The 11,978-nt window shown below is 55.8% G+C and overlaps 1 protein-coding gene across 1 annotated transcript in view; it reads left to right on the plus strand.

Moving 5' to 3' along the window:
- The window catches only part of PLOD1 (procollagen-lysine,2-oxoglutarate 5-dioxygenase 1), a 28,111-nt gene extending 16,133 nt beyond the window's left edge, over positions 1 to 11,978 (plus strand). Inside the window, exons 10-19 of the mRNA XM_060088987.1 lie at positions 1,432 to 1,553; positions 3,708 to 3,812; positions 4,249 to 4,374; positions 4,684 to 4,825; positions 5,451 to 5,564; positions 6,258 to 6,323; positions 6,959 to 7,063; positions 8,620 to 8,766; positions 9,517 to 9,642; positions 10,888 to 11,978. Coding sequence (XP_059944970.1) covers positions 1,432 to 1,553; positions 3,708 to 3,812; positions 4,249 to 4,374; positions 4,684 to 4,825; positions 5,451 to 5,564; positions 6,258 to 6,323; positions 6,959 to 7,063; positions 8,620 to 8,766; positions 9,517 to 9,642; positions 10,888 to 11,043 — 1,209 coding nt within the window. The 3' untranslated portion in view covers positions 11,044 to 11,978. The remainder of the gene's footprint in view (positions 1 to 1,431; positions 1,554 to 3,707; positions 3,813 to 4,248; positions 4,375 to 4,683; positions 4,826 to 5,450; positions 5,565 to 6,257; positions 6,324 to 6,958; positions 7,064 to 8,619; positions 8,767 to 9,516; positions 9,643 to 10,887) is intronic.

The raw sequence follows: 11,978 nt of genomic DNA on the forward strand, positions 1-11,978 counted from the left end.
CTCACAAGACGCCCTGACACCTCTGAGGAAGTGACTGAACCAGGGTTGTCTGGGCCAAACGGAAGTGGGCAGTGGGCTGTATCCCCACTCGCTGGGTTGACTCTGGAGTCAGACTGGCCGGGTTTGAACCCCAACATCACTGCTTATATTAGCTGTGTGACCTTGGGCATGTTATTCAACCTCTCTGGGCTTCAGTTTTCTCATCTCTTAGGTCTATTAGATAGGGATAGTGTTAGTGCAGGCCACGTAGAATTGCTGCAAGGGTTAAAGAAGTTGCACAGTAGGTGCTCTCAGCTGATGTCATTGTCATTGTTTCCCTTCCTGGTCCAGGCAGTCTTTCCTGATTTGACCTGGTGATGGTCAAATTGGTTTTCATTCTTTGAGTACCTTCTGAGGAATCGGGGAGGGCCTGGAGGCCTGCTACTCTGTGGCTCGCAGGGCTAGCTCCCTCCCTTGCCTGCCTCTCCTTCCCAGCCAGATAAAGTCCCACCTCTCAGCTTTTGCTGAGAGAAGCCAGATAGCTCTCCAAATTCCACCTGCTGTTAAGGCTCCTTGCCTTCCCTAGAGTCTTCTCAGCTGCCCTGTCTAGGGTCACCCCTTTCCGAGACCTCTTGGCCCTGACTGTCTGCACCCCACCCCCAGGGACCTGTGGTCCCCCACTCAGCTCAGCTCTGCGTGGGTCACAGACATTCATTCAACTGTGTCACCTGGAAACAGGAGGAGGGTGTAGGCCCTGCCCTTGGGAGGCTCCCAGCTTCCCTGGAGACATCAAACCTCACACGCATGCACTGTGACTTTGTATAGAAAAAGAGAACTGTTCCAGGCAGTCTTTGAGGACCTACTTTGTGCTCTGCCTTGTTGAGTCCTTGCAGTGACCCGGTGTGGGAGGCATGATCGCCCTCCCATTTTACAAAGGAGGAAACTGAAGCTGAGACGGGTGAAGTGACTTGTCCAAGTTCATGCAGCTAATCAGAGCAGAGCTGGGTTTCTCTCTGAACCCTGGGTTTGTTTTTAAACACCCTGCTCTTTCCGCTTCCTGGTGCAGGGGCTCCAGGTATAAACTGTTTTTCAGAATGCACTTTGAAGATCGCCTGGAGCGTTTTATAGCAAAGCAGACCCCTGGGCCACACCCTGGACCAGCAGAATCAGCGACTATGGATGTGTGGCTTGTGGGGTGAGGGGCACTGTCCTGGTGACAGAGGCTCTTAAGAGGCCTGTGGGCCTGGCCTGGGCAGAAGAGGATGGTCAAAGGATGGCCAGGAAGGGCACTCCAGGCAGAAGGTCCAGGCTCTGCGTGGGCAGAGTTCTGGGGATAGGAAAGCAGATGGCCAGGGATGCTCCAGGAATGACGGAGAGCAGCCTGCAGTAGCAGAAGGTGCTGTGGTCCCTGGGGTGAAGCCTCATCCTCACCCTCCATCCCCTCACCCCCAGGAGCAGCAACATAAGACTCAGGTGGAGCAGTTCCTGGCAGAGCATGGCAGCGAGTACCAGTCTGTGAAACTGCTTGGCCCCGAGGTGCGGGTGGCGAACGCGGACGCCAGGAACATGGGCGTGTGAGTTGGGGGTCGCGGCAGAGGGGCTGCAGTATCAGGAGCACCAGGCGGGGAGACAGGTTCAGAAGGCTGTGTGGTCTCCAGCAAGTCCTGCCCCTCTCTGGGCCTCAGTGTTCCCATCTCTCAAATGGGGAAGTAGTTGAGCCAACCTCAGTGCTCCTGGAAGGGGCTGAGCCCTGTCAATTGGATTCAGGAAGCAAATGAGAGAAAGAGGAAGGACTGGAGGGCCAGAGTAGGTAAATGCTGACAATTAGAGAAACAATCTCTGATTTTTTTTCCCTTTATCATTAAAACAAACAAGTAATTTGTGTTGACTATAAAAGAATTAGAAAGTCCAGATCCGAGACTGGCAAATATTTTATAAAGGACTAGCTAGTAAATCTGTGTAAATTGGCTTTGTGGGCTCGGCCGTGACCACTCAGCCCGGCTATTGGAGCACGAATGAGCGTGGCAGTGCTCCCGTAACATTTTTTTTTTTGCGGTACGCGGGCCTCTCACTGCTGCGGCCTTTCCTGTTGCAGAGCACAGGCTCCGGATGTGCAGGCTCAGCAGCCATGGCTCACGGGCCCAGCCGCTCCGCGGCATGTGGGATCCTCCTGGACCGGGGCATGAACCCGTGTCCCCTGCATCAGCAGGCGGACCCTCAACCACTGCGCCACCAGGGAAGCCCCTCCAATAACATTTTATTTATCAACACTGAAATTTGAATTTCATAGGATTTTCACGTGACTTCTTTTGATTTTTGTTTCCCCCAACCATTTAAAAATGTAAAACTGTCCTTACAGACTTGTGGGATGGGGTGGGGAGGGATGGATTGGGAGTTTGGGATTAGCAGATGCACGCTATTATCTATAAGATGGATAAACAACAAGGTCCTACTGGGAACTATATTCAGTATCCTGTGATAAACCATAATGGAAAGGAATATGAAAAAGAATGTGTGTGTGTGTGTGTATATATATATATATATATATATATATATATATATATATATAACTGAATCACTTTGCTGTATAGCAGAAATTAACACAACATTGTGAATCAACTATACTTCAATAAAATAAATTTAAAAAACACAACAAACCGTTCTTAGCTCATGAGCTAACCAGGCAGTGGGCTAGATTTGCACTGTGGCCCGTAGTTTGCTGAGCCCGGCACCAGATAAACAAAAAGAACATAGATTTTTTTTTTTTAAATGTAACCATTGTTGACTTACAGTATGGTGTTAATTTCAGGTGTACAGCTTCAGATTCTTTTCCATTATAGGTTATTATGAGATATCGGATATCGTTCTCTGTGCTGGAGAGTAAATCCTTGTTGTTTATTTTATATGTAGTGGTTTGTATCTGTTAATCCCATACTCCTAATCTATCTCTCCCCCTCCCCTTTCCCCTTTGGTAACCATAAGTTTGTTTTCTATGTCTGTGAGTCTATTTCTGTTTTGTAAATAAGTTGGTTTGTATTATTTTTTTAGAATCCACACATAAGTGATATCACATTTGTCTTTCTCTGTCTGACTTACTTTACTTAGTATGAGGGGTTTTTCTTGTTTTTGCGGTACGTGGGCCTCTCACTGTTGTGGCCTCTCCCGTTGCGGAGCACAGGCTCCGGACGCGCAGGCTCAGCGGCCATGGCTCACGGGCCCAGCCGCTCCGCGGCATGTGGGATCCTCCCGGACTGGGGCACGAACCCGTGTCCCCTGCATCGGCAGGCGGACTCTCAACCACTGCGCCACCAGGGAAGCCCCAGTATGAGATTTTTAAGGCTTTGGGTACAAGTTGCCAAACTATCCTCCAGAAAGGCAGAAACAGTTTACCCATAGCCCCGGGCAGTGTAGGCACCTGTCTGTGGGCCTGCTCTCGCCAGTAGCAAGGTTTTCAGGGCACTAGACACCACTTGCCAGGCTCTGGGACTTGTCTTGACAGCTCTGTAGCCCAGGGGTTGGGTCTCGGAGTTGGGAGGGACGTGGAGGTGGCTGGTCCCAGCCTGCAGCAGGGCCGGCCTGAGCTCCCTAAAGACCCTTGGCTGGTATGTGGTGATCGCAGATATGGGCAATGGTTGGGGACTGCAGCCTGGGGGTAGCTCTGGGATCCTGGGTGGGGAGGCTGGCGCCAGAGCCCTGTCCCCGCTGACCCCGTGTCCCGCTCCCTGCAGGGACTTGTGCCGGCAGGACCGTGGCTGCACCTACTACTTCAGCGTGGATGCCGATGTGGCCCTGACCGAGCCCAAAACCCTGCAGCTGCTAATCGAGCAGAACAAGTGAGGCTTGGGTGGGCTGTGCCTGCTGGAAAAGCAGGCCCTCGGAGCCAGGGCTCACGATGCCCCTGGGCCTGGGCCTGGGCCTGGGCCTGGGGTGGGAGCCCCTCCCCTGCCTTTCTCCTCCTCCCCCCGCCTTGGCCTCACCTATGACCCCAGGCTTTTCCCAGCCTGGCTACCTTGGTCTAGGACGTTCCCCACCTCCCGGCCACAAGCCCCAGCCTCACCTCCCGACTGCCATCCCCCCAACCCCCACCCCAGCCTTTCCTGACTGCCCTGTGGGAGGGAGCTGGCACCAGATGGGCCAGACCCGGCTCCAGGCCCTACCCTAGGGAGGTGCTTGCAGGGTGAAGGCACCCTCCCTCCCCTTCCCCATACCTGGGTCTGCCCCAACCTCCCCGTGGCAGAGGGACTCCCTCTGAGGTGCTTCCTTCCCCAGGAATGTCATTGCCCCGTTGATGACCCGCCACGGGAGGCTGTGGTCGAACTTCTGGGGGACACTGAGTGCAGATGGGTACTACGCCCGCTCCGAGGACTACGTGGACATTGTGCAGGGGCGGCGTGTGTGAGTACCTGCAGGATGGGGGGCCCCCTCATCTGTTTTCCTCTTAGCCTCACAGCACTGCCCTCCCCGGTATTCCTGTCCTGTTGCTCTCAAATTCCTGTTTAACTGAAGAAGGGAAGACTGTGGTCAGACACACAGAAGGACTTCCTGATAGTTATCCTGGGCCCATGTGCCCAGGGTAGGGGAATCAAATCACCACCATTGTGCCCTCCCAGCCTGTGACTTCCCCTTTCCCCCTCCCCCTGACCCCCAGACTATGACCCCTCGCCATCGCCTGTGGCCCCCTCCATCTTGCTTTCTTTCCCTTAGCGGCGTCTGGAACGTGCCCTACATCTCAAACATCTACCTGATCAAGGGCAGTGCCCTGCGGGCTGAGCTGCAGGAGATGGACCTATTCCACCACAGCAAGCTGGACCCGGACATGGCCTTCTGTGCCAATATCCGGCAGCAGGTTAGCCCGGGCTGGGCAGTCAGAAGAGGCCCTGTTGACAGAGAAGATGGGCCACCTTGTCACCATAGGCCCTGCAGCTTCTGAGGTCCCAGCAGGGCTGCTTCAAGGCTGCCAGGCCCTGGTGGGGGCACTTGGGGCCCCGGGCATGAGGGCTGGTCCTCGGGATCTGCAGGATCATTTTTTTCACACCACCTGTTTTCACACCACCTCTTTTATTTACATTTTCGACAGAGCCTAAAGGAAGCTTTCTACCTAAAACTTTCCACCTTCACTCCAAGTGATGTGCCCGAGATGCCCTTACCCTATCCCCGTGCCCCACCCAATATTATTTTGTGGTTATTTTAAAAACTATGACGGCAGGGTAATGTTTCCCCTGTGCCCACAACTAACTCCAGGATCAGAACACCATCCTTTTCTTTTGCACATTCATTCTTTCATTCCTGTTCAGTCCTCCAGGAAGTCTTCCTTGATTGCATCCCCAGTGTCAGGCCTCATCCAGGCACTGGGGAGATGAGGTGAATTCGAATTCGGTGGGCAGAGGAGGCTGCAGTCATGCCCCTCACCTCACCCCTCGGGGCGTGCAGGGGAGGGGGAGGGTCTCTTCTATCCGGCCCGTTCTCTCCAGGATGTGTTCCTGTTCCTGACCAACCGGCACGCCTTCGGCCACCTGCTGTCCCTGGACAGCTACCAAACCACCCACCTCCATAACGACCTCTGGGAGGTGTTCAGCAACCCCGAGGTGAGGCCCTTCGTGGGTGGGCAGGGGTGGGAGCGGAGGAGACCCCAGGGATCCTGTGGCCTGAGAAGCCTCCCTCTCACAGCCTGACCTTGGCTGGGACCCCAAGCCACACCCACCCACCCCACCCCCCGCCTCCCTCTGCCCCAGGGGGCTTGTTGGGCAGGATTTCAGTGGGGAGAGGAGAATATCTCCAGAGGCAGCGCTGTCTGGTGGAGGAGGGACCAGGAGTCAGAGGCCAAGGTTTGTGGTCCATCAGCTGTGACTTAGTTGAGCCTCTCCACCTTTGGGGCCTCAGTTATCTTAGCTCTAAAATGGGTGTACTATCCCAGCCTGTCTCACCTCTGAGGGTGTTGTGATGATCAGAGGAAGAGAAAGTTGTGAGAGCATCCCTAGACGTCGCAAGCTTGTGGCTGATGTGGGCACATGTACATACCTGCAGGCAGACCTGTACACACATGCACACACGTGTACACGCACATGCAGACACCCCCTCCTGCAGGCACACTTGTGGGCCCATCAGCTCACATGACCCAGTGGCATAGACACATACTGGCTCCCCTGCCCCCCCACCCCACCCCCCAGGGGGCTCGCGGGGCAGAACTCCATCTTGGAGCAGCGCATGCGGTGGAACAAGGGGTGAGCCCCAGCTGGCCCAGGCAGGCCCGAGATCCCCACCTCTCCCACTCCCCACAGGACTGGAAGGAGAAGTACATCCACGAGAACTACACCAAGGCCCTGGCAGGGAAGATGGTGGAGATGGTAAGGACTGGAGGCCGTTTGGGAACACAGCTGCTGGATTCACATCCGGCACCTGCTGCAGGGGTGGGAACAAAGCCAGCCAACCTGGGCGGGGAGAAGGCACCTTTCTATGCTCTGGCACTTCTTGGGGTGAGGGAATGGACAGTGGGATGGGTCCCCTCCTCTTGCTGGCACTTTCCAACTGGAGTCTGCAGGGGCCTGGGGGTGCCTGACGCTTCCTCCCTGGCCTGAACAAGAAAGAAGAAAATATCCCCAAATGTGGTCTCAACTGTGGACCGTGGGCCTAGGATGAGAAACAAATGCTTCTCTGCTTCTCCCGGAGCCTGCGGGCCTCTGCCCCCCGGGGGCACTGGGGATACGCATGTCCCTTTCCTGGCCCTGGCCCTGGCTGCTCTTGGCTGAGAAGGGCCAGCTCTGAGCTCCGCTTCCTTCTCCCTTCAGCAGCTCACTGAGCCCCTGCTCCCTGGGGACACTCGTGGGGACATGGAGGGCTCACAGAATGGAGTGTGTGGGACCGGGCATAGACCACATGATGGGCCTTGCCTGCGGTGGGTTCTGCAGAGGGCCCTGGGGGGCAGAGGGAGAATGTGGTGACGCCACTCTGGACCCTGTGACCGAGTCCCCGCCCTCCTCAGCCTTGCCCAGACGTCTACTGGTTCCCCATCTTCACTGAGACGGCCTGTGATGAGCTGGTGGAAGAGATGGAGCACTACGGCCAGTGGTCTGTGGGAGATAACAAGGTAGGGGTCCCAGACGCCTGGACCGCGACTGAGGGGAGGCTGCCCCTCCCCCCATGCCTGCCCTCTGGGCTCTTTTCCTGGCAAGCCAGCCAAGCTCTCTGGGACTCTTGGAGATGGGGGCACCGGCAGGGGTGCCTGCAGGCACTTAGGAGTAGAGGGATTGAGACATGGGATGGGGTGTTGGTCCTCAAGCTGCCATTGCCGCTGGGTGACTTTGAGCTGCCTTAAGCTTAAATTGCAAGTTTTCCAGTTCCTGGTTTCTCACTAGAATGATTTAGCTTCCTTCCCCAGATCAGGCTTGGATGGAGCTGGGGGAGGAATGGACAAGTGTGGGCCGCCGAAGAATTAGGAAGGGACAGCAGTGCCAAGTGCACCAGACAGCCGAAGCAAGGGGCGTGGTGGGTGTGACAGGCCGTGCACTCCCTGAAGGAGGAATGCATACCTGCACCCGTCTTGGGAAGTTCAGGAACCATTTTTAAAGGCACATGAGCCCCTGGGCCTATGTGCCTCAGAGACCAGCTAACCTTTGGGCTGGCAGCTTGACTAAGCAGTGGTTCTGGTTACCGCCTAATCTACATGCTCGGTGGCAGAGCTCATCTGCAGGACCCAGTGACTCGCAGAGCCCATGTGTGGGGTCTGGTGAGCCCTTGTGCTCCACTGACCGGGCCAGCCCTGGGATGCTAGTGCTCCAGCTAACCTGTGGCCTTCTGCGTTGGTTTTCTGTGCTGTGTAACAAATCACCACAACGTTTATCAGCTTACAACAACACCCATTTATTATCTCCCAGTTCCTGTGGGTCGGGAGTCCGGCTCAGGGCCTCACAAGGCTGTAGTCATGGTATCAGCCGGGATTGGGGTCTCATCTGAGGCTTGGGGTCCTTTTCCAAGCTCATGTGGCAGAACTCCTTTCTTTGCAGCTGTAGAATTTCAGGCAGCTTGCTCCTTCCAGGCCAGTGGGACACAGAGCCTCCCTCTTCAAGATCCTCCTTGGGGCTTCCCTGGTGGCGCAGTGGTTGAGAATCTGCCTGCTAATGCAGGGGACACGGGTTCTAGCCCTGGTCTGGGGAGATCCCACATGCCGTGGAGCAACTAGGCCCGTGAGCCACAACTACTGAGCCTGCGCGTCGGGAGCCTGTGCTCCGCAACAAGAGAGGCCGTGATAGTGAGAGGCCCGCACACCGCGACGAAGAGTGGCCCCCACTTGCCACAACTAGAGAAAGCCCTCTCACAGAAACGAAGACCCAACACAGCAAAAATAAATAAATTAATTAATAAACTCCTACGCCCAACATCTAAAAAAAAAAAAAAGATCCTCCTTGAAGGGCCCACCCAGGATGAGTTCCTTTTTGATGAACCCAAAGTCAATAGGCTGGTTACATTAATGACATCTGCCAAACCCCTTCACTTTTGTCCTGTAACCTAACCTTATCCCATCGGGTTCACAGGTCAAAGGGAGGGGATTAGACAGAGCCTGTACACCAGGGGCCTGGAATTCCAGTGGGGTGGGGGAGTCCATTTTAGAGCTCTGCTCACCACACTCTCCTTGGTCACTTCCAGGACAACCGCATCCAGGGTGGCTACGAAAACGTGCCGACCATAGACATCCACATGAACCAGATCAACTTTGAGCGGGCGTGGCACAAGTTCCTGGTGGAGTACATCGCCCCCATGACGGAGAAACTCTACCCGGGCTACTACACCAGGGTGGGCGCGCCTGGGGTGCAGCCAGGATGAGGGCTTGGGGTGGAGCGGCTGGGGCTTGTGGGGAGGAGGGTGTTCCTGGCTTGGGGGAGAAGTGACGGAATATTTGGTCTCCAGGAGTGAAGTCTCCTCCCCTCAGGTGTGAGGCGGGGCCCCGGGAGGCATCTAGGGTAATGGAAGGCCCCTGGGCCTCTAGCCTCTGACTCACCCCTTTGCATCTTTCTCTGTGTACTTAAATCCTGCCTCAGTGACTCCTATGCTAGCCCCCCAGACAAGCCCCCGGTTAGCTGGCCAGCATGCCCATCCCTTCAGCTCCTGCCCCGTGTGTCTTTTGACTGTCTCTTTGGCTTTTGCACTCCTTCTCTCAGTCGCCTTTAAATGGTTTTCTCCAAATACCTGCTTTGCGTGTGCCTGGGCCTTACCCTCAAGGACTCACCAGCCAGAGCGGGTCGTGAGGACTAAGTTCATTTCCTCCCTTCTTTCCCCCCCGCCTCTCCTCTCCATCCTCTCTTCCCTCCTTTCCTCCATGTCCTCCCCTTCTTCCCCTTTCCTTCTTTTCCTTCCCTTCCTCCCCACAGTTTAACTGAGAACCTTTTCTGTGCCACGCACTGGAGAACACAGCATAAACAGACCTGCCCTCCGGCCAACGTTCCAGCGATTGGATGAGGGGTCCCTTCTGTGCACCCCTGCCTCTCCCAGCCTTTGGGGGCCTCTCTCTAACGCCACTTCTCTTGTCCCGCTTCCTCGACGCAGGCCCAGTTCGACCTGGCCTTTGTTGTCCGCTACAGGCCTGACGAGCAGCCCTCCCTGATGCCACACCATGACGCCTCCACCTTCACCATTAACATTGCCCTGAACCGGGCTGGGGTGGATTACGAGGTGAGGGCGGGCCTGGGGGGAGGGCTGGCTGGGGAGCACTCACAGCGTGGTCGGCCAGAGGGGCCCAGGGAACCCGAGAGAAAGGGTTCCAGGTCCGTGGGGACGGCTTCTTGGAAGGGGTGGCTTCAGAGCACAATTTGGTGGGAGCGAGAAGGCTTTAGACGTAACAGAGCAGCGGCACAGGAGGACCAGGACCAGACTGCCTGGACCTGGGTCCTGCCTCTCCCCTCACCAGCTGTCTGTAACATATGACCAGGCACGCTTCTTAGCATCTCAGTTTCCTCACGTCTTAGATGGGAAAACCTAGAGCGGCCCCCGTAGAATGGTGAGAATTAAATGAGTTCATCCAGGTAATTGCTTACATGGACCCATAATGAGTACTCAAGGAATGATAGCTATTAGTCCTCAAAAGCTTAGGGTTTTCATCATTCTTGAAAGTAAGATGCAGCTTTGGGAATGACACGACAGAGTTCGTGCAGGTGCGGGGCACAAGCTAGAGGCCAGAGGGGAGGGCTGGGGAAACCAGGAAGACAGGAGGGTCTGGAAGGAGCCAGGGGCCTCAGGGCCCCAGGGAAGGCCTCTAGGTGTGATCAGCTAGGGAGCCATTCATCCATTCATTCGCTCCTTAAGCTACTATTTTCTAAGAGCTTATGGGGACTCAGTCCTGAGCAGGCACTGTGAAGGACACCCATAAAAACACCTGTCATTTTTTTGAGAGTTTACAATGTATCAAGGTTCTCATAGGGGATGATGTTGCCCCCCTCCCTGGGGGGGACACTGGTAATACCTAAAGTTGTCACAACTATGGCGGTGCTACTGGCATCTAGTGGGTAGAGGCCAGGAATGCCCAGGACACCCCCCGTAAGAAAGAATTATCTGACCCAAAATGTCCGTAGTGCTGAGGTTGAGAAACTGAGCCCTAAGCTCTTACTTGTATCATCTCATTTAATTCTTACCACCCTGTACAGTTTAATGCCCATTTTCCAGAAGGGGAAACTGAGGTTCAGGTTGATCACAGAGTTAGTTGGCACTGCCCAGTGCTCTTGATCCCTTGCTCTTTTGCCGAGTGTCTTCCTTAGGCAGCTCATGGCCGTCGCTCTGCAAGGTATCCCCAGGCAGGCTGTGCTGAGAACCCCTTGGCTGTGATGGCTCAGATGGGAGAATGGGGGTAGTAGGGGAAGGGCCCAGCATCCCACTGGGGAACTGGTGCCTCCTGTTGGGGAACTGACACCTCCTGTCTCCCAGGGCGGGGGCTGTCGGTTCCTGCGCTACAACTGCTCCGTCCGAGCCCCACGGAAGGGCTGGACTCTCATGCACCCCGGGCGACTCACGCACTACCACGAGGGGCTCCCCACCACCAAAGGCACCCGCTACATCGCAGTCTCCTTCGTCGATCCCTAATTGGCCCGGCCCGGCCACCGCAGACCTTTTCCTCTTTGTCAACAACCACTGCCCAGCAGCCTCTGGGACCTCGGGGTCCCAGGGAACCAGATCCAGCCTCCAGGCTCTTGACCTCTCATTGCTCTTGGAGCCGCCATCTGAGGGACTGGGCCACAGGCTAGAGGCAGAGCCCACCTCCTTGGCTGGGACTTGCCCGGTGCTCTGGACACAGCCCCGGGAGAAACTGCTCACTTTCACTGCTTTGTAGCAACGCGTCCGGTCCCATCCCTCTTCCCGAAACACCCAGTCCCACTTCCTCTGCTTCTTCCGAGGGGCAACACTTGAGCAGAAGAGGGGCTGGCCCAGCTTCCCAGAGAGACTCTCGGGGTGAGAAGCCACGCCCCAGAGCTTCTCCACGGCAGAGCTGCGGCCCCGGGGACTTCTGCTTCAGGCTTCAGGGTTGACACCGAGACCTGGATCAGACTCAAGTCCCCACCCTGACTGTGGGACTGCTGAAGCCCCATCCTCCCTGGCTCCTATCATGAGAGCAAAACTCTGTCCCTTGGAGACGGTGACTCAGAAACCTCCTGGGAGACAGAAAAGGCACCGATGCTACATCTCCATCCTCTACTGGACCCTTTCTGGGGGCGCAGAGCAGGGAGTGGTATGTCCACACACTGCACTGCGTCACCCTGTCCTGAATGCCTCCAGAGAGAGGGACAGACAGAAACAGGAGAGTTTCTACTAAAGGTCATTCAAACCACTGAGTGGGAGATGCTGGGGTGGGCAGGTGTATACATGTCAGGGCGGGTCTCTGCAGGGAGAAACTTGAACAGCTCACGACTGGCAAGGAAGGCCAGCCGTGGGTGACACGTGTTTCCCACACTCAGTCACATGTGATCTCCATGTCCTTTGTATCAATTCCATAAACCCTCCTTATAAGCCAGGCACTGCTA

This window comes from Mesoplodon densirostris, chromosome 2, assembly GCF_025265405.1.
Source record: "Mesoplodon densirostris isolate mMesDen1 chromosome 2, mMesDen1 primary haplotype, whole genome shotgun sequence".
NCBI classification, from domain to species: Eukaryota; Metazoa; Chordata; class Mammalia; order Artiodactyla; family Ziphiidae; genus Mesoplodon; species Mesoplodon densirostris.